Source organism: Eutrigla gurnardus (genome assembly GCF_963514095.1).
Source record: "Eutrigla gurnardus genome assembly, chromosome: 21".
NCBI lineage: Eukaryota > Metazoa > Chordata > Actinopteri > Perciformes > Triglidae > Eutrigla > Eutrigla gurnardus.
In genome coordinates, this window is record NC_139932.1 from 19,734,420 (window position 1) to 19,757,566 (window position 23,147).

Below are 23,147 nucleotides of genomic sequence, written 5' to 3' on the forward strand. Positions count from 1 at the left end.
AAACATATATATCACTGTATTAAAATACAGAGCCGCCGAAACGCCGAGGCGTTAAAAAGGAGACATTTTCATACAAGTAGTCGCGGTGCGGAAGATATTTACCGATGGACTCGTTTCCGGTACAGGATATTGCAGCATGAAGAAGGAGCAAGTTGTCAACTGTCAGTTTTCGGTTTGGTTTCCGATATTCAAGAAACACACGATTAAAAGGTAAGACAGCTGACCTTCGTGCGGAACTTCCGGAAGATATTTTTAATATCGTTGTTTCTGTAAAACCATTTAGCAACAACAGCTACCGCTAGCTAGCAGACAGAAGCAGCTAGCAGCCATCTCCATCGTCTTGCGTGGTTTCTTCATGTGTGTCGTGTTCATCACCAAACAATTGTTTCAGTAATTATTTCTCCCCGTGTTTTCTTAATGATTTTGTCATTTATATGTGCTGTTATTGTGCTTTTTTCCAGTCAGATTCTCCCACTGCCTCAGAATGTAATAGACTATTTGCTGGACGATGGCACGCTGGTAGTCTCTGGGAGGTAAGCACACACACACACACCCCTATATGTGTATTATGTTATAAGTGGAGTAATAAGATGGTGTGTTTTGTACAGGTCGACCCTGTTATGTGATATTCACAGTAGATCCATCTTATAATGTGTGCATTCATGACCACATCTGTTGTGTGTTAAATTGACCAATGCTCTTCTCTCCAGTGACCATAACACACAGCAGACCTACACTAACAACAGCGACTCGGATGCCGAGGAAGACATTCAGGTACGGAAAATAAAGACTGATGTAGTTTGTCCACTGGGAGGAAAATAAGCCTTTGTTTTACTAATTTAAAAATGATTTCACATTCAAGTCCGTCATCACTGATTCTCCAGTGAAACCAGGCACCTGAAATGTTTCTCGTTGAGCAGCTTTAACCTCACTAGAAAGTCATGTATACTGAACTAATAGTGAATTAATGCATCGTCATACACATTATTTTGTAGTTTTGGAGGCTGTTTTACTTCTCTGCCTGAAGCCACAGACGTATAGCTCCCACACAGGACCAGTGAAACAGTGAAGTATTGAATGGTGATGTTCTGTTTCTTCCCCTCTACCTCCCTCTAGTGGTCAGATGATGAGACAACCACCACTGTCACAGTAAGTACATTCAACATGTTACATTTTTTTTCATCTGCCAAAACATTTAATGTGTGATATGTGTTTCCATGAGCTTTTATGGTGCATTACTGCTCTCTGCGTTTGACAGAAGTGTACACCACCCCATGCATATCATTGGTTAATGCAGCAGTCATGACTGTCATGTGGCTTTGTGTGTTCTAGGCTCCTGAGTTCCCAGAATTCACTTCTAAGGTGCTGGAGGCTATAAACGCCCTGGGTGGGCTCGTCTTTCCTAAACTCAACTGGAGCGCTCCACGGGTAAGAAACTGCTTTTAAAGGAATACTTCACCCACAAAATGACCGTCTTTATGTCAATATCTCAGCCTGTGTTGCCTTAAAGTCTTTATGAAATGAGACTTTTAAACTGATGTTTTTAACCTGATGGCTTGATATAGTTTTGCTGTTAAAACTCAGCCTCCATTTGAGAATTTCCTCCAAATTTTCGATTCTCTGTTGGATTTCTCTGTCTCCTTGGAGGCACACGAGAAAAACAAAGTTTTCTTCTAGAATTCAAAGTGACACAGGGTATACAAATAATTACTGTGTGTGAAGTTTTAATTTAAGGAGAATGGAAGACTGTGTTTGCCTGCTTCGTTTTGATTTAGCAGGGTGGTGAATTAATTAGGAGTGTGTGACAGCACAAGTTATTTTTATTATCTTTTCAGCACAACCAAATGATTCGTTGGCTAACAGCCCTGTACGTTTGAGTGCACTGAAGAAGACGGCTTGCTTCTTTCTTGAGGATTAATGTGTGTGTGTGTGTTTGTGTGTGTGTGTGTGTGTGTGTGTGTGTGTTTGTGTGTGTTTGTGTGTGTGTGTTTGTGTGTGTGTGTGTTTGTGTGTGTGTGTGTTTGTGTGTGTGTGTGTGTGTGTGTGTGTGTGTGTGTGTTTGTGTGTGTGTTTGTGTGTGTGTTTGTGTGTGTGTGTGTGTGTGTGTGTGTGTTTGTGTTTGTGTGTGTGTGTGTGTGTGTGTGTGTGTGTGTGTGTGTGTGTGTGTGTGTGTGTGTGTGTGTGTGTGTGTGTGTGTGTGTGTGTGTGTGTGTGTGTGTGTGTCATTTCCAGGATGCTAACTGGATTGCTCTGAACAGTTCCCTGCAGTGTCAGAGCCTCAGCGATATATTCCTGCTCTTCAAAAGTTCAGACTTCATCACCCACGACCTCACCCAGCCGTAAGCCTCGCCACACGACAACATCAACACACACATATTTTGCATATAGATGAGAATCTACGGGAGGAGGAGGGGAGGAGAGAAGGGAAGAAACCAGGTTTGCTGTACCGAGGTTGATTTCAGTCTGCAGTAAAACACAAGTGGCAGCTTTGTGGCAGAAATTGCTGCAATGTAGATTTATACCTCACGCTTCTCCACTGTGCGTGACAAACATCGAGTGAAGCCTGTGTGAAAAATAGGTATTAGAATCCAAAAAACCTCCTGTGATGCTACAGGACATGTTTGTAGTTTTTAACAGTGTAACTGTCGTTCATTTCTTTGTGCAGATTCCTTTCATGCAGCGACCAGGACTCCCCCGATCCGGTCATAAACTATGAGGTATTATTAACTCAATATTACTCATTAGCACTCTGCAATCTACTTGTTTGGATGTGATCAGCTGTGTTGTCCCTCCGTCCCCAGCTGGTCCTGAGAAAGTGGAGCGAGTTGATCCCTGGAGGAGAGTTCCGCTGCTTCGTCAAAGAAAACAAGCTGATCGGTAAAAAAACCTCCGCTCACACTCTCCATTTGCCCCCAAAGAAACTAAGAAAGTGAAGCTAAGAATTGTTGTGTTTTCGTTCACAATGAGCCCTGGATGGAGGGGTATTCAGTTGGATGCAGTCTGCAACCTCGCCACTAGATGGCACTAAACCCCATACACTGCCCAGTTAATCACCATTTATTCTGCAATAATAAAATGCACATTATTCTGAAATTGGCCATTCTGCCTAATGCATACTTTTACCTCTGGTACTTAAAGTACATTTTGATGCAAATACTTTAAATACCTGAGTAACGTAAACCACCAAACCCGATTGCTTTACAGCACAAAACGGCAAGAGGGCAGTTTTTTATAGAACTGAGCTGAATATGTGATGTAATGAAATGGGAATAATTTAAAAAAATAAAAAAAACAACCTCTATTGTAACGGTGATTTCTAATGATGTTTAAGTTGTGCTCAGCAGGCTAATTTCCCGGTGTGTCTGTTCCCAGCGGTCTCCCAGAGAGACTACACTCAGTATTACCAGCACGTCCTGAAGCAGGAGGAGCAGATCTGTCACGCCATCAAGGAGTTCTTCAGCGAGCACATCCAGTACAACTTCCTGGACGAAGACTGTGAGCATCAGCATCCTTTTTTTGTTTTCTATCCTTTAACTCTGCACCTCCTCCAGCTCTCCTCGGGCTGAAACTTCTTTTTCTAACTCATTAAATATTTACTGTTGGAAACGGGAAAACATTAATCAAACGTGTCATTTTTCCATTTAAATTTGAATCCCATCATTAACAGTTTTGTAGAATGTTTTCTTTGTGCGTGAGGAACTTCTCATGTCAGTAATGTGAACGTTTAATGCATATGTTGTTGTTGATACTGCTGTTCTTTCTGTTCTACAGTTGTGTTTGACGTCTACAGAGACAGCCAGGTAAGCACGGATGGCTTTTCATGTCTCTGTTTTAAATTCTGTGTAACTCGGTTACACTTATATCATTTGTGTTTGTGTGTGTGTTACAGGGCAGGGTGTGGCTGATAGACGTGAACCCGTTCGGAGAGGTGACAGACTCGCTGCTGTTCAGCTGGGAGGAGCTGACGTCCGGCGGGGACATCGCCCAGCAGCAGGTCAGCCATCGTGACAAACACGTGCTATAAAAAACAAAACGGCTCTCATTGTTTGGAGCTCTACCGATGAGGTGACTCAGCCGAGAGGAGTTTGACCTCTGTGCTAGTAACGCTGAACTCGAAGCCCCTGTAGATCAGTGAAACCTGAAGCCAGGTTTAAACCCCCCTGTGGTGTCTCCGTGTGCAGGACGGCCCGGCGTTCCGCTGCACCACCAGCGAGGTGACGGTGCAGCCCAGCCCCTGTCTGAGCTACAGGATCCCGCGGGACTTTGCCGACCTCTCCACGGGAGAAGACGCCTACAAACTCATCGACTTCCTCAAACTGGTAAGACGTGTGTCTGATTGTAAAAGACTGCTTCTATTCCACGTCTCAGGAACGTCTGGAGGGACTTTCTCCAAATTAGCACAAACCACCAGGACTCAAGGATGAATTAATACGATGTGTCAAAGGTCACTCTGACCTTGACTCAAGAATTCATGATAATGAGCATTCCACACACACAACAGGATAAAATGATGACATTTTGGACAGACATGGATGTAAACTGCAGCTTGACTGGTTGGCATACAAGAAGTAATAGTGTTTTATTTTCTTTGACATGTCCAAAAAGGAGTGGGAAGAAGTATACACTTATTTAATCCCACCCTTCTCCATAATTCATGTACTATCGTACATATATTTAATTTCGTTTTTAGTTAATTCTTTATTAACTCAACTAAATCTTTTTTTATCTTTACTTAACAAATATCTTACAAAATACAATTTATTTCTCACGTTTTCCTATCAGATATACATTATAGTTTCTTGCATATTCATTTAATTTAATCAAAAAGTTCAAACCATTTTTGTCAGTTGAAAACCAACCAGTGTTTTTATGGATTCAGTAGTTGGTAGTTTTTTATTTATTTATTATTTTAAATTTGAAAAACTGACTTAAACCGAGCTGTCGTGTCCGTGTGTAGTCAAAGTAATAAACATATTGACTGAATATAATCCAGTGTTTTCTACATGCTTGTCTGGGAGTGTATTGTATTTATAATTTGTCACATAACTGATAAACGCTGTTTCTTGTTCTTTCTCCTGCAGAAGAAAAGCCAGCAGGAAGACTCTGAGGAGGAAGAGGAGAACGCTCCACAGTGACACCGATCACCGGCCCTCCACATATATATTTATATATATATATATATATATATATATATATATCATGTTCTGTGCATGAAGTGACTCTTAAACCTTCTGTCCTGTTTGAGCTTATTATTCATTTAAAAGCCGGCGGTGCAACGCAGAGTTTCAGCTCTCCTGTGTTCGTCTAATGGAACGTTGAATTAGCAGATCACGTTAACGGCTCTGTGAGGATTCATTTTCTGCCGGCTTGTTCTTTGCCGAGCGGCGTCTCGCTGATCCCGGCGTCTCGCTGAGACACTAAAGGGAGGCCCCTGCATGCCGATGGGCCGTTTATCTCAGTTTGGGTGGAATGATTAGTTTTATATGGCGGGGAAAATGTGGGCGATGTATACCGACACTGTACAAGAACGCCTGCTTTCTTCCAAATACGTGTGTTTAATAGTTTCTGTGTTAGAATGAAGTAGTCCACACACAGATTTCATCTTCTTTAACACTTGAAGACATTCGTCACTGAGTCACCTTTCATTTTTCTCCACCGCCTCGCGACCTCTGAGCAGTTTTGACACACTCATTGCTCCAAAGGTGCTCCAGGCGCTCTTTTCAACCTCCCTTTTCCCATCATGCATTGCTGTAGACTGTTTCTCCAAGAAAAAGAAAAAAACACATTAAACTTCTTGTGGTGTATCGGCTGGGCTGTCAGTCTGGTGGGTGCTGTAAACCAGCACATTAGAAATTGATTGTGCTTTTACGCATCGGCTCTCATTACGCCGGCAGCTAAATGAGCTGTGCATGCAGCCACTTCGTTTCAGGGGTGGTTTTTTTCCTCTTCGCTCCCTTCGCTGGATTGATAGAGCAATTACAGGGAGATGGAAAGAGCTGGCGTGATGAGAGTTACAGCTCCCCGGGTGAAGGCGGAAGGGAAACGGCGTGCGAGACGCACATTGTGGGAATTGTTGCACATTAATCATCATTTTCAAATGAAATCTGGCTGCAAACGAACCAGACCTGGAGGAGTGTCCTGGTTTGACCTGCGGTGGAGGAGGAGCTTCAATCAGGCAATCGACCCCAAAGACTATATAAACCAATATTACGTGGCATACTTCATTAGGTAACTAATGTTAAAATGGTCCGATCTTCTCTCATACTCTTAGAGATGTCAGCTGAGTAGAAATACATTAGTGCAATGCATTAACACTCATTAGACCGTCAGGTTATAGATCAGGTCTGTGTGTATTTTCATGTTACTTTAAGCTGCACTAATCAATAATTATAAAACAATAAGGGATGTGATTAATGATTTAAACATTTAAACATTTTCAAAATGCTGAAAGGAGAAAAGCTGATCCACCTTAAAGGGACAGTTACGAAAAATTGAGCTCAGTGGAGACTGAAAAAATAACAGTACATGCTGGTTGAAAGTACTTACACACTATATAGAAACTATAGTTCACTATTTAGGTAGAAATTATCTAATTTGTTGAGTAAAATCTGGAGGCGGAGCCAAAAGTCTGAAGCTCAGAGATGTTGGAAAAGACAGCTGGACCAGTTATTTGTCAAACAAGCTCCATTGAAAGGGTCAGAAAATAGCCTAAGCTCCTCCCACCGAGGTTCACTTCATCCAGTATTTATTCGTCTGGAAGTCATCGAGTCGGCCTTTTTCACAGCAGGCGTTTTGACAGGCGTTAGCAGGGAAATCACAGGTGCTGGTGATACACATCAACCATAACTCCGTTCTATTCCAGTGTCCCTGTGTGACACGGAGCCAGCATGAATACCAGGAATTCAGCCATCTATTTGATTATTTACACCCGTGCTTTTCTTACTGCGACATGTCAAGATGGCTTTTGTAAAATAAAAAGGACCTGAATGACATCTAGATGAGATAATGTGATGAAATGAGTGCTTATCATGGTCAATATCCCACGCATTTAGAGGATAACTGAGTCATTGGCTGGGTTGACATATTCAGCCTGTGAGGTTATTTGTGTGTGTGTGTGTGTGTGTGTGTGTGTGTGTGTGTGTGTGTGTGTGTGTGTGTGTGTGTGTGTGTGTGTGTGTGTGTGTGTGACTGAAATGCATGGCAGTGTTTAAGCTGCAAACAGGGAGTCTGCATCTCCGTCGACCTTCATCCTCCTTTTAACCATCTCCCCATGCCCTCCTCCTCCTCCTTCCTTTGCAGCTGGGTAATCATCTTCTATCAGGGGGAGGTCAGATATGCTGACTTGGAGTAAAGGATGCAGGGGAGGGGGAGGGTGGTGGATAAGGATGGGAGGGGTGGAGGGAGAGGAGCTTTCCTTGGTTGCTGCTGAGGAAGATCTGCAGTAGTTTGCAGCCGGCATACTCATGAGCAGCAACACATTACCCTCTCCCTCCCTCTGTGTGTGTGGGGAGCAGTAACCTGGCCCGAGCTGACCCCGTCTCCTGCAGCTGTCAGAGTCCGGGGGGGGGGGGGAAGGATCAGTGCCTGTGATAATCCAGGTGTTATGCGGTCCGTTTAAGCCCAGGTGAACGTGCAGCTGCAGCCCGGGGGGGTCACCGCTGATCCCCGAGCCACGCCGACGCCTCATGGAGGGGGAATCCCCCCCAAACGGTGACGGGTGCATGAGGCTTGTTGTCAGCAAGTTGGTGCATTGCGAATTTACTGCTGCCATGCCCCGAGCAGGCACGCATACACGCGGGATGCACGAGCGCAGCATCGCACCGGCTCGCTGTCGCCAGTGACAACGTGCACTGCAGCAGTCAGGCTCGGCTTGAGGGTGATTAGGCTATCATTTATACAGTTAGGGGATGCAGTCTTGCATAAAATCGTTGGTGTTGGAGTGGAAACCCCGAAAAAGTACCGGCAGTGCAGCAATTAACGGCAGTTAGACAATTGCAGCAGGTCCGCGGTCAAGTTAGACGCACGTAACCGTTGTACAGGAAATAAGGATGTTTTTGCATTCAAAATAAAAGCACTTGTTTTAAAAAAATTGGTGAATTGAATTATGCCTTACTGTTCAATTGTTAGATTTCATAATATTTTACAGGTGAAAGTGAGGTATCATTTTGCAATTGAGTTTGATTAGACTAACAGAAATCTGTCGTAAGAATTTACACACAAACCCTTTTGTCAAACTTGAAACTGATTATGTTTCAGTTCTTTTAAACTGTTATTCATATCATTATTTTGTGTAACCTAGTAGTCAACTCTCAGGTTTCTTGCTTTTTTTAATATAATTTAAAAATTGCATAGAACTTGTCTGTGTTTGATGATGATGATGATGATACCGATTGTTTTTGTAAATACAGGATAGCCCACATTTCAACAATATACAATAGATGTATCTTTTATTTATGCAGGGAGATGATTTAGGATACTCTAATTTAAGAGTGTCTGATTGTTTTTCACACACACAGAAAAGGTGCATGTCTTATCTATGACACAATACAAATATTTGTGTATTGACAAAATGTATCGTGAATCACAATTATTATTTCGGAGAATGGTGACATTACATTTTCTGTGTCTATTGGTAGTAATTATTATTAGATAATATAAATTAGATCCATATTATGATTAGAACATCCTTTTTACCTAATATGATCGAATGATTGCTTCTACGTAGTAACTCAATGGGCTTTTATTTTGAAAGCCCCAACGAGAAGTGCGTTATCTTCTTGTCTCCTTGACAACTGCTGTCCAGACGGCCGGAGGGGGAGAGAGAGGGAGAGAGAGAGGGAGAGGGAGGCAGCAGGGACACGGTAACCTGCTGGAGGACTCACATGGTCCTGCTGCAGCAGAGGAGCGCACACTACCGGGACTTCCCCCCACCACCCCCCACCCAGAAACACCTCTTACAGCTCAGCTCGGCTTCATTCTTAGTTCTTACTCGACATTTTTGTTTTATTTTTTGTTGTTGTCGCCATCCCTCCTCCACCTCCTCCTCCTCCTCCTCCTCCCCCCGCAGCCCCGTGTCGGTCGGACTTGGACCGGTGAAGCAGCGCCATGGCTCGGGAGAACGGAGACACCGGCAGAGGAGAGACGTGGAAAAAACAAGTCGACGACATCAAGAAGATTTTTGATTTGAAAGAAGTCCTCGGCACGTGAGTTGACTGAACTTCCCCTCATACATCTCCTGTGATATCACAGTAATATTCCCGCTAATAATCACTGTACATCACAGTATCCCAGCTGTTACACATGTTTATTCCTAGGCTTGTTGCATCTCAGCAGGGGCTTTAAAGTTTTCTTTGCTATGGCATCGCTGCTCTAATGGGCTACTTGTGTTCATTAATGTGTATAATATTCCTGTACGGGTCTGTTGTTCCGAGTGAAACGGTTCTCCGTAGCAACAGTGACTTCAACGTTATGTCCTCTTTTCATTTAGGTGACGTTAAATCAATTTCAACAGTTTGTCCATTAACGTTAAATTCAACTGTACTCAATTATTCCCACTCTGTTAACTTTTAGTGTGTTAACTACTTAAAACTATTAATGAGTTCAACCTATCGTTGTTTCATCATTTATTAATTTTAACCGAGTACTAGTACCATTAGCCTTCTTGAAGCTAACTGTCAATCATTTATCTATTAGCCTAGTTAAGCTAACTGTCAATCATTTATCTATTAGCCTAGTTAAGCTAACTGACAATCAATTATCAACGAGCCTTCTTGAAGCTAACTGACAACCATTTTTCAATTAGCCTAGTTAAGCTAAATGTCAATCATTTATCAATAAGCCTATGTTAAGCTAACTGTCAATCAATTGTCAATTGACCTACGTTAAGCAAACTGTCAGCCATTTATCAATTAGCCTTCTTGAAGCTAACTGTCAACCATTTATCAATTAGCCAAGTTAAAATAACTGTCAATCATTTATCAATTAGCCTTCTTGAAGCTAACTGTCAGCCATTTATCAATTAGCCAAGTTAAAATAACTGTCAATCATTTATCAATTAGCCTTCTTGAAGCTAACTGTCAACCATTTATCCATTAGCCTGCGTTAAGCTAACTCTCAATTATTTATCCGTTAGCCTACATGAAGCTAACTGTCAACCATTTATCCATTAGCCTACGTTAAGCTAACTCCCAATTATTTATCCGTTAGCCTACATGAAGCTAACTGTCAACCATTTATCCATTAGCCTGCGTTAAGCTAACTCTCAATTATTTATCCGTTAGCCTACATGAAGCTAACTGTCAACCATTTATCCATTAGCCTGCGTTAAGCTAACTCTCAATTATTTATCCGTTAGCCTACATGAAGCTAACTGTCAACCATTTATCCATTAGCCTACGTTAAGCTTACTCTCAATTATTTATCCGTTAGCCTACATTAAGCTAACTGTCAACCATTTATCCATTAGCCTACGTTAAGCTTACACTCAATTATTTATCCGTTAGCCTACATTAAGCTAACTGTCAACCATTTATCCATTAGCCTACGTTAAGCTTACACTCAATTATTTATCCGTTAGCCTACATTAAGCTAACTGTCAACCATTTATCCATTAGCCTACGTTAAGCTAACTCTCAATTATTTATCCGTTAGCCTACATTAAGCTACCATTTATCCTTAACTTTTAGCTTGCTATTTGAACGGTATATTCATTTATTCATGTATTGAATGGTATATTCGTTAAATTAAAACTCCAGCGCCGTGTTAGGAAATCTCTTCTCTTTCTCGTCTTCCTCATGTTCCATCTTTTACGTTGTCCTCTTCCCTTTCCTTCTCGTTCAAACAGCAACCGAATACAGTTTGACGCCCCCAAAATCCCAGACGACTAGTTCCTTTAAGCGTCTGCATGCCCACTCTGTTTTTCCTGCTGCGAGGACTGAGCTGTTTGGATGGCAGCCTGGAGAGGGGGGGGGGGGGCACATGGGGCAGATGCAGATTGGGATTAGCTGTACAGGGATTAGGAAAACTTCCCCTGAATAGAGGGAAGTTCGTCTTGTGCAATGATTGAATGAGGATGGACGGCTAGCTGGCCGTCATTTGTTACACCAAATCACCTGAAATTTGGACCGGAGGTAAAAAACCCAGACACTTGCATGCAGATTGTTGCAGGACTCGGTGATCTGAGCCAGCCCTGTTGTAGCCACACATTAACCAGCGCGGCTGACAGATCTTTGAACCTGATGCATCAGCAGTAAAGAGGAAGAGGGAGTGTTTGTGTGCGTGAGACGGGGAAGTGATTTTGCGATTAGCATGGAAAAGCAGGTTGACTGAGAAGAGGAACGGTTAGAGGTGGTGGCTGTGACTCAGTCGGAAACAGATGAGAGTTTTTATCAGCGTGATGAGGCAAGCGGAGTAGGGATCAAAGCAGCAGCCTGAAACCAATCAAAAGGGGAATGTGCAAGCTGATTGGATGACCAGCCAAAGAGACAGTGAAACTAGCAGAAATATGAGTGTTTGCATTCACCGGCAGCAGCGTTGTGTTCAGGTGCAGCAGCACACATGGGAATACTGAAGCTGGTTGAGTATTACTGCAGCGTTGAATGTTTTCTGCGTCAGCGTTTCTGCAGGTCTGACACGGGCCCGTCATAGTTTGTCTCCTCACACTGAATTACCCTTTCAAACACTGGCTATGTGTGCGTTTAGTGAGCCTTACTACCATTCCTCAGTGTGGGACATACCTTATTTTTTTGATTAATCATGCCAGTATTAGTTTATGCTGCCGTGTGTGTGTGTGTGTGTGTGTGTGTGTTTGCAGCCATGTACATAAGGCTCTCCTCGGTGTCTTATTACCCTCTCCTGGTGTGTATGGTGTGTGTGTCCCTGTCGCACACTTTTCAATAATTCAATACGAACAGGAGTGTGTTCTTTGTGGTGTGTGTGTGTGTGTGTGTGTGTGTGTGTGTGTGTGTGTGTGTGTGTGTGTGTGTGTGTGTGTGTGTGTGTGTGTGTGTGTGTGTGTGTGTGTGTGTGTGTGTGTGAGAGTTTCAGAAAGCTCTTTGCAGGAGGGGTCAAAGTAAGAACAAGTGCAAAAAGCAGACGGAAAGATAAAAGAAAAAGAAGCTGGAGAGAAGGCTAAAGAGAGTGAGCAACTTTCACTCAACACAGTGTTTGGATTGGCTTCATGTTTTAGACGCTGGGTTGAGGCTAGAGGTCAGGGACTTTCCAAGTAGCTAGTACAGGGAAAACAAAGTGTGTGCGTGTGTGTGAGATAGAGACACAAAGTAAAGTGGTGGCCTTTGTGGTGGTGCATTGTGGGACATCACTGTGCCATCTAGGGCACGCTGCCCTTAATTGATGCTCTACTTCCCTGCTGCTGGCACTGTTCTCTCTACTGTTCCTGGGACTGCAGAGCCCCCCCCCCAACCCCCTCCTGTATGTCTCTATCTCCCTCTTTATGTCTGAAGCTCTGTCATACACCCATCTGTGTGTCCCGGTGTCAAACTTTCCATTTTTTCCTTTTTTTAACACGCAGAGTACTGAGGACGTGATTTGAAAGTTGACGTTCTTTTATCCCTGTTATAAATATCATCTTATAAATAGAACAAAAGATGATAGTTTGCAATGTGACAAAACCATCTCCACCAGTGGACTTCTAGCCACTCTCTGTGTGTGTGTGTGTGTGTGTGTGTGTGTGTGTGTGTGTGTGTGTGTGTGTGTGTGTGTGTGTGTGTGTGTGTGTGTGTGTGTGTGTGTGTGTGTGTGTGTGTGTGTGTGTGTGTGCCTAGGTGTGTACTGTTGTACGTGCACAAAGAAATATTTTACCACATTGGAGTGAAATTAGAATAATCACAGTATGTCGGCAGGCTTGTCCTCTATTCATCTATCCATCTGTTCTATGCTCTTCTTTTCCTTTGCCAGTTTTTCTTCCGTCCTGCTCTCAGGCTGTCATTGGTTGTTGTTGTTGTTGTTTTGTTGTCTTTGCTGATGATGATTGTGTTGATGCGGTGAAGCAGTTGTTCTTGTTGCTGATGGCATCGGTAATGTTGCTGATGTAGCTGATGTTATCAGCGTCCGTGACTGTGATGATTCGCTGGTGATGTTGTTGGCATGATGGACGTCAACTCAGCATGGGACCTTATTAAAAATGTCACGTCACGATTATCCAGGCCAAAAATAATTGCAATTCACGATATGATCCCGATAAAAAATATGCTTAAAACAGCACTAAAACAAACTGGTGTCACTTTGAACAAATTTGCTTTTATTCGCATCCATTTGACCGTGCAATAAATTAGCTTTAGTGTTAATTCACCATGAGCCAGATTATCTAAACCGCTTTATTTAGAGGTAAAACTGAAAGAGAATGCATCCAAAATCTGTCCGTGTTGGACTGTCTGCATTTCCAAAACTTAAACCTGGTTCAACCTTACTTAATATGAATTATGGCCCAAATTACAAAAATATGACCACGTCGTATGAAGACAATGGTTGCTTTGTTCGTCACCCTGTTGTTGATGCTATTGATATCCATCATTGTTGCTGTTAATACTGGTCTTCTAGTTATAGACAAGCAGAGGATTTCAACATAGTTTAACACGGAATATTCTCATCTCAATTTGGCATCTCAGTGCTACTAAATCTGAGCTACAGTTATGTCTCACACACACACACACACACACACACACACACACACACACACACACACACACACACACACACACACACACACACACACACACACACACCGAGCAGGACATTTCACAGCAGCAGAGGGGAAAGTCACGTTTTCCACTTAGCACATGCTGTAAATGAAACACTTGCTTTCACCAGCTGTCAGGACTTTCCTCATCACTAAATGCATTTAATGTGAAATGATGTGTGTGTGTGTGTGTGTGTGTGTGTGTGTGGAGGGGGAGGGCCACCACCTATCTCTCTGCACAGATTGACACGTATATCCAGACCTCTGAGTATTAATGATCATAAACTTTAGTCCATTATCGGATCAGCGCTCTATTTTAAGCCTCTCGGCGACCGCATCCAGCTTATAATGTCCCCGAACTGAAAGCCTGTTGTCTCCGTGCGAGCTCTGTCCGACAGCTGTGTGGACGCTGGTGTTGCTCTTCATTATTGTCAACAGAGTCACCATCTTCAAGAAGAAATGAGAATAAAAGTTTGTGAAAGAACAGATTGGTCATGATAGCCAAAAAGAAAGATATTAGATTTATTTTTTAACGGTTGCCTCGCTCTGTACCATTAGTTGTACATAAAAAGAGACTTATATTGTGAAGCATTGCACATCAGAGACACTTTTTCTCTGGGGCAACTTGCCTGGTAACCCACTGTGACTCCTTTTTTGTTAGTTAGACAAAATGCGGTTTCAAAGATGGAGATCCACCCTCTCCAACAAAACACATTTTCCATCCTTTCTTTATAAGATCTTCAGCCTTCGGTTTGTTTCTCCTGACCGAAGGAGGATTTGGTTTCAGGCCTGTTTCGCAACGCTAAAGGGTCTCGACAACAACACCTGCTGTTCGAGAGGCAAATCAGGGCCACAGCCTGCTGGGGGACAAATGTTGCTTGTTGTGATGAAGTTAGCGGTTGGTGGGGTGGCCATATTGTGGTGATCAAGGACGACAGGTTGCTGCTGGGGGTCAGTAGATTTGCAGCAACGTGAGCAGTGTTGCTGTGTTCCCGCAGGCTACTGGCCTCTCAAAACATTGTTCGCAGGTCAACAGAAGATCTTTTATGGTGCATTTGTTACAGTTCTGCTCTCAGCAAAGAGGAATAAATGCTTGTTGAGCATGAAGCCAAATCCTAAAGCTCCATTGAACGTAGCTTCAAATCTTAATTTTCATGGCTAAATTTAAGATCAGAAAACCATCCCTAGGTATTTTTCATTGAGAGTTTCTAATGTTTATGAGCATCTGTCACCAGAATCTGCTTCAAGTGTTGATAAATCCTGATTTGTGCATTGAAATACATAATACTTGATAACTGTTAAGGTGCAGACAAAACACAGACAGAAGTCCTTGATGATGTCCCTGATATGACATCATGTCCCATGCCTAATTGTGTGTCCATGTAGATTTGTTGTAAGAAGCTAAACGGAGGCGGTTCATTTGCAGGGCGTCTGGGGATTTACGCTGCGACCGCTGCCTGTGGTCGGATTGTGACAGAATGTTGCTGAAACAGTGCAGACCCTGTTTCCTGCATGAATCACCATACAAATGCGTGTCAGTGAGTGTTGTGGTTAACCTCAGGGAAATGCTTTCAGACTTTATCGCATGGTGGAATTACGCTGCCTGTAGTTTTACTCCAAGCTTCATATCTTTATATCATGTTAGAATAACACATCCGGGTCTCAACTCCATGCTGGCAGCAAAAAAAAAACCCTTTTGTTGACTGGATATCGAAGATCTTTGTCTATTTGAATATGTGTGAGGTCAATATCAACTTCAACGGCAAACTCAATGGGCTGGGATTGCAGCTGACTGCTGACAGATTTTTGTGCAGCCTCTACCCGAACACAGAGGCAAGTCAGAAAGCAGCTTAGCATATTTTCCCTTGAGGCTCTGCTGCTTCAGACAGTGGCGGTGCAAAATATAACCAAATACCAGGAGGAAGAAGAAGAGATAACGGAGTGGAAATGAGGAATTGTAATGAAAAGGAGTGAGGGTGGGGAATAGAAGCACATCTAAGCCTAAGGGGGATGGCCTCGGGGGGCCCTAAGGGTGTCCTGTGCTACTGCTAAAGGATAAATATGTTGGAAGTCATTTTTCAATCAGCCTTCCTTTCCTTCCACCATCTGCCGTCACCAGAAACTAGGAAAGCTTTGAAAGGACAGCACTGATTTGTGCTTTATTTTGCTCCCTCATGTAAAATGGAGGGTAGAACGGATGATTTTGATCACAGTGATAATGAATTAATGGTGAACTGCTGCAGTTTCTCACCTGAGAAACGTCTGCCCAGTCGAGAGAGGATGCTCAGAATCCAGAATGAATCATAAACCAGACTGTGTCAGTCTGGGTCCGTCTCTGCTCTCTCTGTAAAGCTTTGTCCTCTGCAGAAACACGGCAATCTGAGCTTCCCTTTCTTCACGCTTTCCCCTGCAGAGAACCACAGAACAGGGTGCACAGCTGCGATTTCGGAGCGAGGTGAGAAAACTTTGCCAAAATAAGCTCTTCATACAATGCGTCATGGTCGTAGATGGCTGTTGCAGGGGTTTTCTGGAAAATTTCCGTCATGAAGGCGCTTAGAAAGTTTGTTGTGGAAAAATGAGTTCACCTTGGGGAAGGCATGTCTTCTCAGCAACTCATCACGACAAAAAAATCAATGTCAGGCAAGTGTAGAGTAACAATAGGACAGAAAGATCACTCCGATGGGAAAAGGGTGAGTTCAGGGTGCATCGTTCATTCGGAAATCAACGTGATGAGTGCACAGATGAAGGCAGCTTCATCAGAATGTGCTAGCTTCTGATTATAAATCAAGAAAATGTACAATTCACTTTTTCTAGGATTGCAATCAGATGCTTAACATTTTTATTCCTTTGTTGAATTTTGTCGCGTCATCACCATTCATATCTATTCAACCAATGCATTAATGATTAAATTAAAGAACAAATTGTTCAAAACAAACCCAAGAGTAATTGAGATAAAAAAGACATTGTCATGTAGAGTCATTTTATATATTTATTATATTAATAACTCAGAAGCTGCTCCTCTTCACTTAATGTTTTATTCACCATAATAACCTTTCTGGGACATTATCCTATAGTGATCGGATTGCTGAGATTAATTATAGTGTAACAGCGTGTACCCAAATAATATTTGGCTGTTGCCCATCAGATTGTGAATGATTGCTGCCGTTAATGGAAGCAGCGGCGCAGCAGCTCCGCGGCGGGCCGGCACACACTCTGTCTTCTGGACAGGTAATTTGGGGCAGACTGCAAGCACACAAAACAAACGCACCCACAGAAAACACACACACTCAGAGAAACGCAGAGAGAGGCAGACACACAAACAAACACATATAGATGAGCTAAGTCACGCAAACATACCGAATCTGAAAACATAGAATCTCTCACACACATACGCCGAAAGTACAGCCTGATTATGTAAATACATACTAAAACTAAAACACACATCATGTTACTGTTCACTTCCTGCTCTGGTAGGCTTCACAAGAGTGACACACACTTACTTATCTGCACCTTGGAGGCTTTTTCTGTATTATATAGCAGACCTACTTTAATGGAGTCCCCACTACTGTACTTGGCATCAGTGTGTGTGTGTGTGGCTGTTTATCTGGTGCAGCTTGGCCCAGTTACTTTCAAGTTGTCCTTGAGCAGAACACAATGCTTGTGCACAAACACAAATCTTCAAGTGCCAAAGTCTGGAACCACCTTTAAAAGAGAGAGAGAGATGTTTTGTGAAAGTCATTTGGATACAAAAACTGTCTTACTGTCACACCCAGCTCCGTGTGTTGGTATGTGTGCGAGGAAATGTTCTATGCGTCATCAGTTTAGTCAGAGCAGCGTACAGTACATGTAAAGCTCTTTAGCAGATGTGTTTTCATCATCTAATTTGGTCTGATGACATAATTGTGACATAATAGTCGACGGGGGCGAATACAGATCATTGCTTTCGAGCTCACAGCTGTATTTTTCTGCTCCTCGGACATCGCCGGTCAAGTTTTAAAATAATTCTGGGGAATTATGTATATCAGCGCTCCCTCTTGGTCCTAAACCTACACCAAGTGGCCAATGGGGATCGCTGGAATGTTTGCTGATTTCTGTATGCAGTGGTGTAAAGCAGTGGTTTGGACTCTCACAAACACGCTCAGTAAAATCTATTCTGAGGCAAATTATGTCACTATTCCATATAGTTTAAAACATTACAGCCCCAGTTAGCTTAGCTTAGCATACAGACTGGAAACAGGGGGGAAACAACTAGCCTGGCTCCGGCCCAAGGTAACAAAATCTCATCAGCACTAGCATACATTTTATATGTGCAAAAAAACCCATCTAAACCCATCAAAACCAATGTTCTCTAATGTTTCTTGAGTGCATTTAAATTGACTAGATGTTGTTGGGCAGATTCTGATGAAATTCACTGTTGAAATGTTTAAACCAGCTCCTGGTTGATTCATGCAGTCTGCATCATTTGGGGTTTGACAACATTATTAGGTCATATTGTGAAGCGCTGCTTCGTGCTTATATTACATTCACATTTCATAGATGTAGCTGACACTAACAGAGGTTATTCATATCAAGCAGGCTTGCTTTACTGTTGGTGATAGCTTTCTCTCTCTGTAACCTCGAGGCCTGCCGCACCCTGACAGAATTCAGCTGCTGTCTTCCATGCTTGTTTATGTCTAACGTGTGCTATCGTGACGTCAGCAGTCATTAAATCAATATGGAATCTGTTGGACGGAGCCAAGATAAAGCTGACTAAATAGTTGTTGTGCTGTACCATAGTCCTGCTAACACCTGTTAGTCTGGGTGCGGCGCAGGTATATTTGGTTAGGTCTGTATATGGGCATGAAAGGGATACAGTGGCTGCTGGGAAAGTGAATGCATAGTTTCATCAGAAGGAATAACAAGTGTGAGCATGTGTGTGTATCTGTGTGTGTGTGTGTGCCAATACAAGGCTACAAGAAAAACACAAAATCCTGTTTCAATATTTGCAAGAGGCTTAGCTGTACTGATACAACCAAAACAATAAGGGTGGTTATCGTGACTCTCAAGCAAACATGTAGGTCTCCATCACAGAGGAAGGTTTGCTTGTTAATTACTCATTTCCATGTCCAACAGCCAGCCTGAGGGCTACATCTAAAAGCTCTAGAGCCCTTCAGTGACTCTCTGGCTCGTGTCCTCGTTGTTCATTCACCATATTGTGTTCTTTAAACAGATGCTGGTGATTCAGTGAGGCCGAGCCGATGCCAGTCAGCGATTAAAGTGACCCCGGCTTCACAAATGAAAGGATTTGCATCGCTGCCGTACATTTTGCGCCTTTTTTATTTGCATTGTGGGTATATTTAGGGAACATTATGTATTTATAATGAACGAGGTTTACCAACAGTGGAGTCTGAGGAAGTCGATATGAGCCAGACTACACTCTGTTAAGATAACAGGAATGGAAACGTAATGAAAGGTTTGCATCTCAGGCAAACACGGTGATGTTTGTTCACAGCGTGTCAGACATGGAGATAAAATCCTCCAACAGGTAATGTAGAGTGGCAACACCATAGGAATAGAAGAGTGTACTGTTCTCCGTGTTCATTTATAATAGAAAAGAAAATGTCAATTATTGTTATGGTGACAATTTTTATGTTTACTGTCGCAATGGCAACAATACAATGTGGCTTTGATCATCCTGCTATTGTTTTGAATGGTAATATCCGTTCTACTCCCATTCCTTTTATATGGACAATACAGTTTTCCCCTCTTTTTGCTTTTAGAGATCAAATTATGGATATGAGTTCATTTGTTTGTGCACTCGGGTATCACTCTTTTAAGGCAAGGCTGGATTTAAGACAGTATGAATCCAGTGTTGACTTTAACTTCCGTCTGTGATGTATAAGTTGAATCTTATCATTATAAATCCCTGAACTAGCTGACTTGCACTCGCTCCGTTCATGTGACCTTCCTCTCGGGCCGGATGTCACCAAGTCTTCCTTCTCATCTCCTCACAAATCAATTTTACTATCTTCATCAATACAGCCGAACACTCAGCGGAGTGCCTCCGACATGGCCTTCAACATGTCAGGGCATGTCTTATTATCTCTTGTCTTTGGGGGGGGGGGGGAAGAAGAATGAATGTGTCCTTCTGTAAGCCTCCCCCACTCAGCATGGTCCTTGATATACTGACTGGGAGTCTGCAGTGCTGTGCTGGCAGTGTTCATGCTGCTGTCACTGCAGTCAGCCGTGCACCTCTTGCCACATTTGATGCTATTGCCAGCCCTGCACTGTGTGTGTTGTGCGTAGGTGGCGAGGGGGAATCTCCCAAGGTCACAAGAGAGGAGACTAACTGCTGAGTTTCTAAATGCTCCGTCGTATAAACAGCCCTCTCGCTGCAGCAGTAAATTAAACTAACGCTCTATTGTTTATCCTTTTTTGTCTTAAAAACATGATTCACCCTTGCATGCACACATTCAGAAGTAAGCATTGTGCAAAAATGACCATGAACACACACACAGTCTCTCACTTGCACATATGGGATTACCCAGAGTCCAAGCACACACACACACACACACACACACACACACACACACACACACCGAGGCTGAAACTGTTACCATGGCGATAAATGTAAACAGAAGGGGAGTCTCCTGAGTAGTGGTCAGGGCTGTTGCCATGGAAAATCCATACCTGACAGGCTGTGTTTGTGTGCATGTGTGTCTGTGTGATGTGAACACACACAAAGCATCTTTCTTTCTTTCTTTCCTGTCGAGTCACGCCCCTTTTCCCACTCATTTTCCACTCACCTTACGCCACTCCTGAATTCAGTTTGTCTCAGGGGATTCCAGTTTATCAGGATTTGTAGCTTGTATGTTTAGAAAAAACAATAATTTGCTGTGTAAGGATCATGTTTTGATACCAAATCATTTTAATTAGCAGGGTGGACAGGCTGCTGGAGCTGGGCTGGGTGTTGTATTTTAAAATCGCAGGAAGCTCTTCTCATCCATGCCATCCTTAGATGGGTACCAATGATGTCCTGGGCGGTTTAATCGCCCTCCAGTCTATTTTGACTGTTCATTTTCATTCCATGGTGACTTGAAATAATCCCTGCATGCATTGCTTCATGTTTTTTTCTGTTAATGTTTAATTTTGTGCGACAGAGCTCTGCATGCATGTCCCATCTGTTGTTGTATTGCTGGTGGAGTGGAGCCCATTTTTTCTCACCCTTATGGACAGAAGGTTGGATCTGAGTGTCTTGAGCTTTTAGATCAAATTCTGCTTGACATGTCTTTTTTGTGGATTTTTTTCTTCTTAATTCCATAGGCGACCCCAGATATTTTTATTTCTCTCTCTCTCTCTCGTTCATCTTTATCTTCCGCTGTCGGAACCACAGTGAGAATACAGACTATAATTGGCACTTAATTGCTGCCGTGGCAACAGTGCTATTTAAGCCTACGCACTCTGCTAACTAAGGCATATAGCACGTGCACGCAGTCACAAAAAAAGAGGAAGGAAGACACACATGCTTTCAGCTCCACTTCCCTCATTTCTCTCCGGGTGTTTATGTTTGACTTGACTGTATGTGTGTGTGTCTTTAACATCCACCCTGTCCTGTTATTCTGCTTCATCGCATTTACACAGCAGCTGTAACAAAATCCTTGCCTCCCGTTGCCATAGCGATTCAGATCCGCAGTTGTCCACCTGCAGCTCAGAACCCCTATAACGAGGTCGTTTTGGCAGGAGTTGTGAGTTGGTGAATTATTTGTACTCAGTAAAGTTACATCTGCTGATGCTGATCTGGTGGCCTTGTTAATAAATCTTGTTAAATAAACAGTTGAGCAACACTTTGTGACTGTACCTTATCTGGCAGGTTATATTTACGACATTAAAAAGTGATTTATTTAAGCTACCGCAAGTTTCCAATGAATTCATTGTTCATGCCTGAGATGAATAAAAGATGAAAATATTCAGCTTCTTTTAAATCACTTCATTCACATTTATGATAAGACTGCGCTGTAGTAGCTGGCAATGCTCCGTTTTCTTAATGTTACTACGGCAACCTGGCTTCAATGAATCCTCATCTTTGTGCCGACCTCTCCACACACACACACACACACACACACACACACACACACACACTGCTCAGCGTGTAATAACGGGCAGCAAGTTCAGAGCAGGTTCTCTGATGGTCTCAGATGTGAAGTGGTGGCACAAAAAATTAAACACGGAGACCCCTTGATAAAATGTTTTCTAGAAAATGAAAATTCAAGCAGATAACTTTGTATTCAAAGCACAAGAAAACCATTGCATGTGTGTTAATGTGTGTACGTGGTCTGCTCAGTGATGACGGTAGTTTTGGCACTGTGAAATTGTCCTTGTCCATGCTCTGTCATTATCAGGCCTGTGTGTGTGTGTGTGTGTGTGTGTGTGTGTGTGTGTGTGTGTGTGTGTGTGTGTGTGTGTGTGTGTGTGTGTGTGTGTGTGTGTGTGTGTGTGTGTGTGTGCTCATTCAGATGCAACTGCTTCTGCTTTGATTAAACCGCTAATTATTGATTGGGCAGGAGCAGACCTACAGAGCTGACATTATCCCTCTCTGCGTGTGTGTGAGTGGGTTATTGTGTGTGTGTGTGTGTGTGTGTGTGTGTGTGTGTGTGTGTGTGTGTGTGTGTGTGTGTGCGTGTGCGTGTGTGTGAGTGGGTTATTGTGTGTGTGTGTGTGTGTGTGTGTGTGTGTGTGTCTGTGTGTCTGTGTGTGTGTGTGTGTGTGTGTGTGTGTGTGAGTGTGTGAGTGTGTGAGTGTGTGAGTGTGTGAGTGAGTGAGTGAGTGAGTGAGTGAGTGAGTGAGTGAGTGAGTGAGTGAGTGTGTGTGTGTGTGTGTGTGTGAGTGTGTGAGTGTGTGAGTGTGTGAGTGTGTGAGTGTGTGAGTGAGTGAGTGAGTGAGTGAGTGAGTGAGTGAGTGTGTGTGTGTGTGTGTGTGTGTGTGTGTGTGTGTGTGTGTGTGTGTGTGTGTGCGTGTGCGTGTGCGTGTGTGTGAGTGGGTTATTGTGTGTGTGTGTGTGTGTGTGTGTGTGTGTGTGTGTCTGTGTGTCTGTGTGTGTGTGTGTGTGTGTGTGTGTGTGTGTGTGTGTGTGTGTGTGTGTGTGTGTGTGAGTCTGAGCCATATGCATACTTACCGGTCCTTTCCCAGCTTCCTTTTTGTCATTTAGCTGCCGTTCTCATCTCTTAAATCAACATTTTTTGAGGCTCTAATTGATTTAATTTTTCTACCAATACCCAGTTTCTTTTAGACTTCAGATCAATGGTATTACAGACAAAATTAAACTTAACTTTAAGCCCTTCACAGGGATAAGAGGAGGGATGAAAATCGTTGGAAAGATTAGGACATCGTTAAGAAGCTGATAAAAGTGGATGCTGCAGCAGTGTCCCTCCAAACGCTGAATTACGGGGAGTCCACAAAGGGCTACAGATTAGAT

The 23,147-nt window shown here is 43.0% G+C and overlaps 2 protein-coding genes across 3 annotated transcripts in view; both read left to right on the forward strand.

Moving 5' to 3' along the window:
- Positions 1-88: 88 nt before the first annotated feature.
- Positions 89-7,140, forward strand: cdc123 (cell division cycle 123 homolog). Its single transcript, XM_084038353.1, has 13 exons — positions 89-210; positions 462-533; positions 711-774; positions 1,117-1,149; positions 1,333-1,428; positions 2,233-2,339; positions 2,666-2,717; positions 2,802-2,877; positions 3,373-3,495; positions 3,772-3,800; positions 3,890-3,994; positions 4,182-4,319; positions 5,082-7,140. Exons 1-13 carry the CDS (start codon positions 137-139, stop codon positions 5,133-5,135), a joined length of 1,023 nt encoding a protein of 340 aa, XP_083894479.1. The 5' UTR covers positions 89-136; the 3' UTR covers positions 5,136-7,140.
- A 1,753-nt stretch (positions 7,141-8,893) lies between these two features.
- camk1da (calcium/calmodulin-dependent protein kinase 1Da) overlaps positions 8,894-23,147 on the forward strand; it is a 40,801-nt gene continuing 26,547 nt past the window's right edge. The window contains exon 1 of one of the 2 annotated variants that reach the window (XM_084039241.1): positions 8,894-9,203. In XM_084039241.1, the coding sequence (XP_083895367.1) occupies positions 9,106-9,203 (98 nt within the window). In that variant the 5' untranslated portion in view covers positions 8,894-9,105. The remainder of the gene's footprint in view (positions 9,204-23,147) is intronic. The other variant, XM_084039240.1, reaches the window with a different exon arrangement.

What these genes read in the sequence shown, in the direction of transcription:
- cdc123 (XM_084038353.1), top strand. Translation starts at nt 137, where the DNA reads ATGAAGAAGGAGCAAGTTGTCAACTGTCAGTTTTCGGTTTGGTTTCCG. An exon ending in ACGTCTACAGAGACAGCCAG is followed by an intron (nt 3,801 to 3,889) that starts GTAAGCACGGAT and finishes TGTGTGTTACAG; the next exon opens with GGCAGGGTGTGGCTGATAGA. An exon ending in TCATCGACTTCCTCAAACTG is followed by an intron (nt 4,320 to 5,081) that starts GTAAGACGTGTG and finishes TTTCTCCTGCAG; the next exon opens with AAGAAAAGCCAGCAGGAAGA.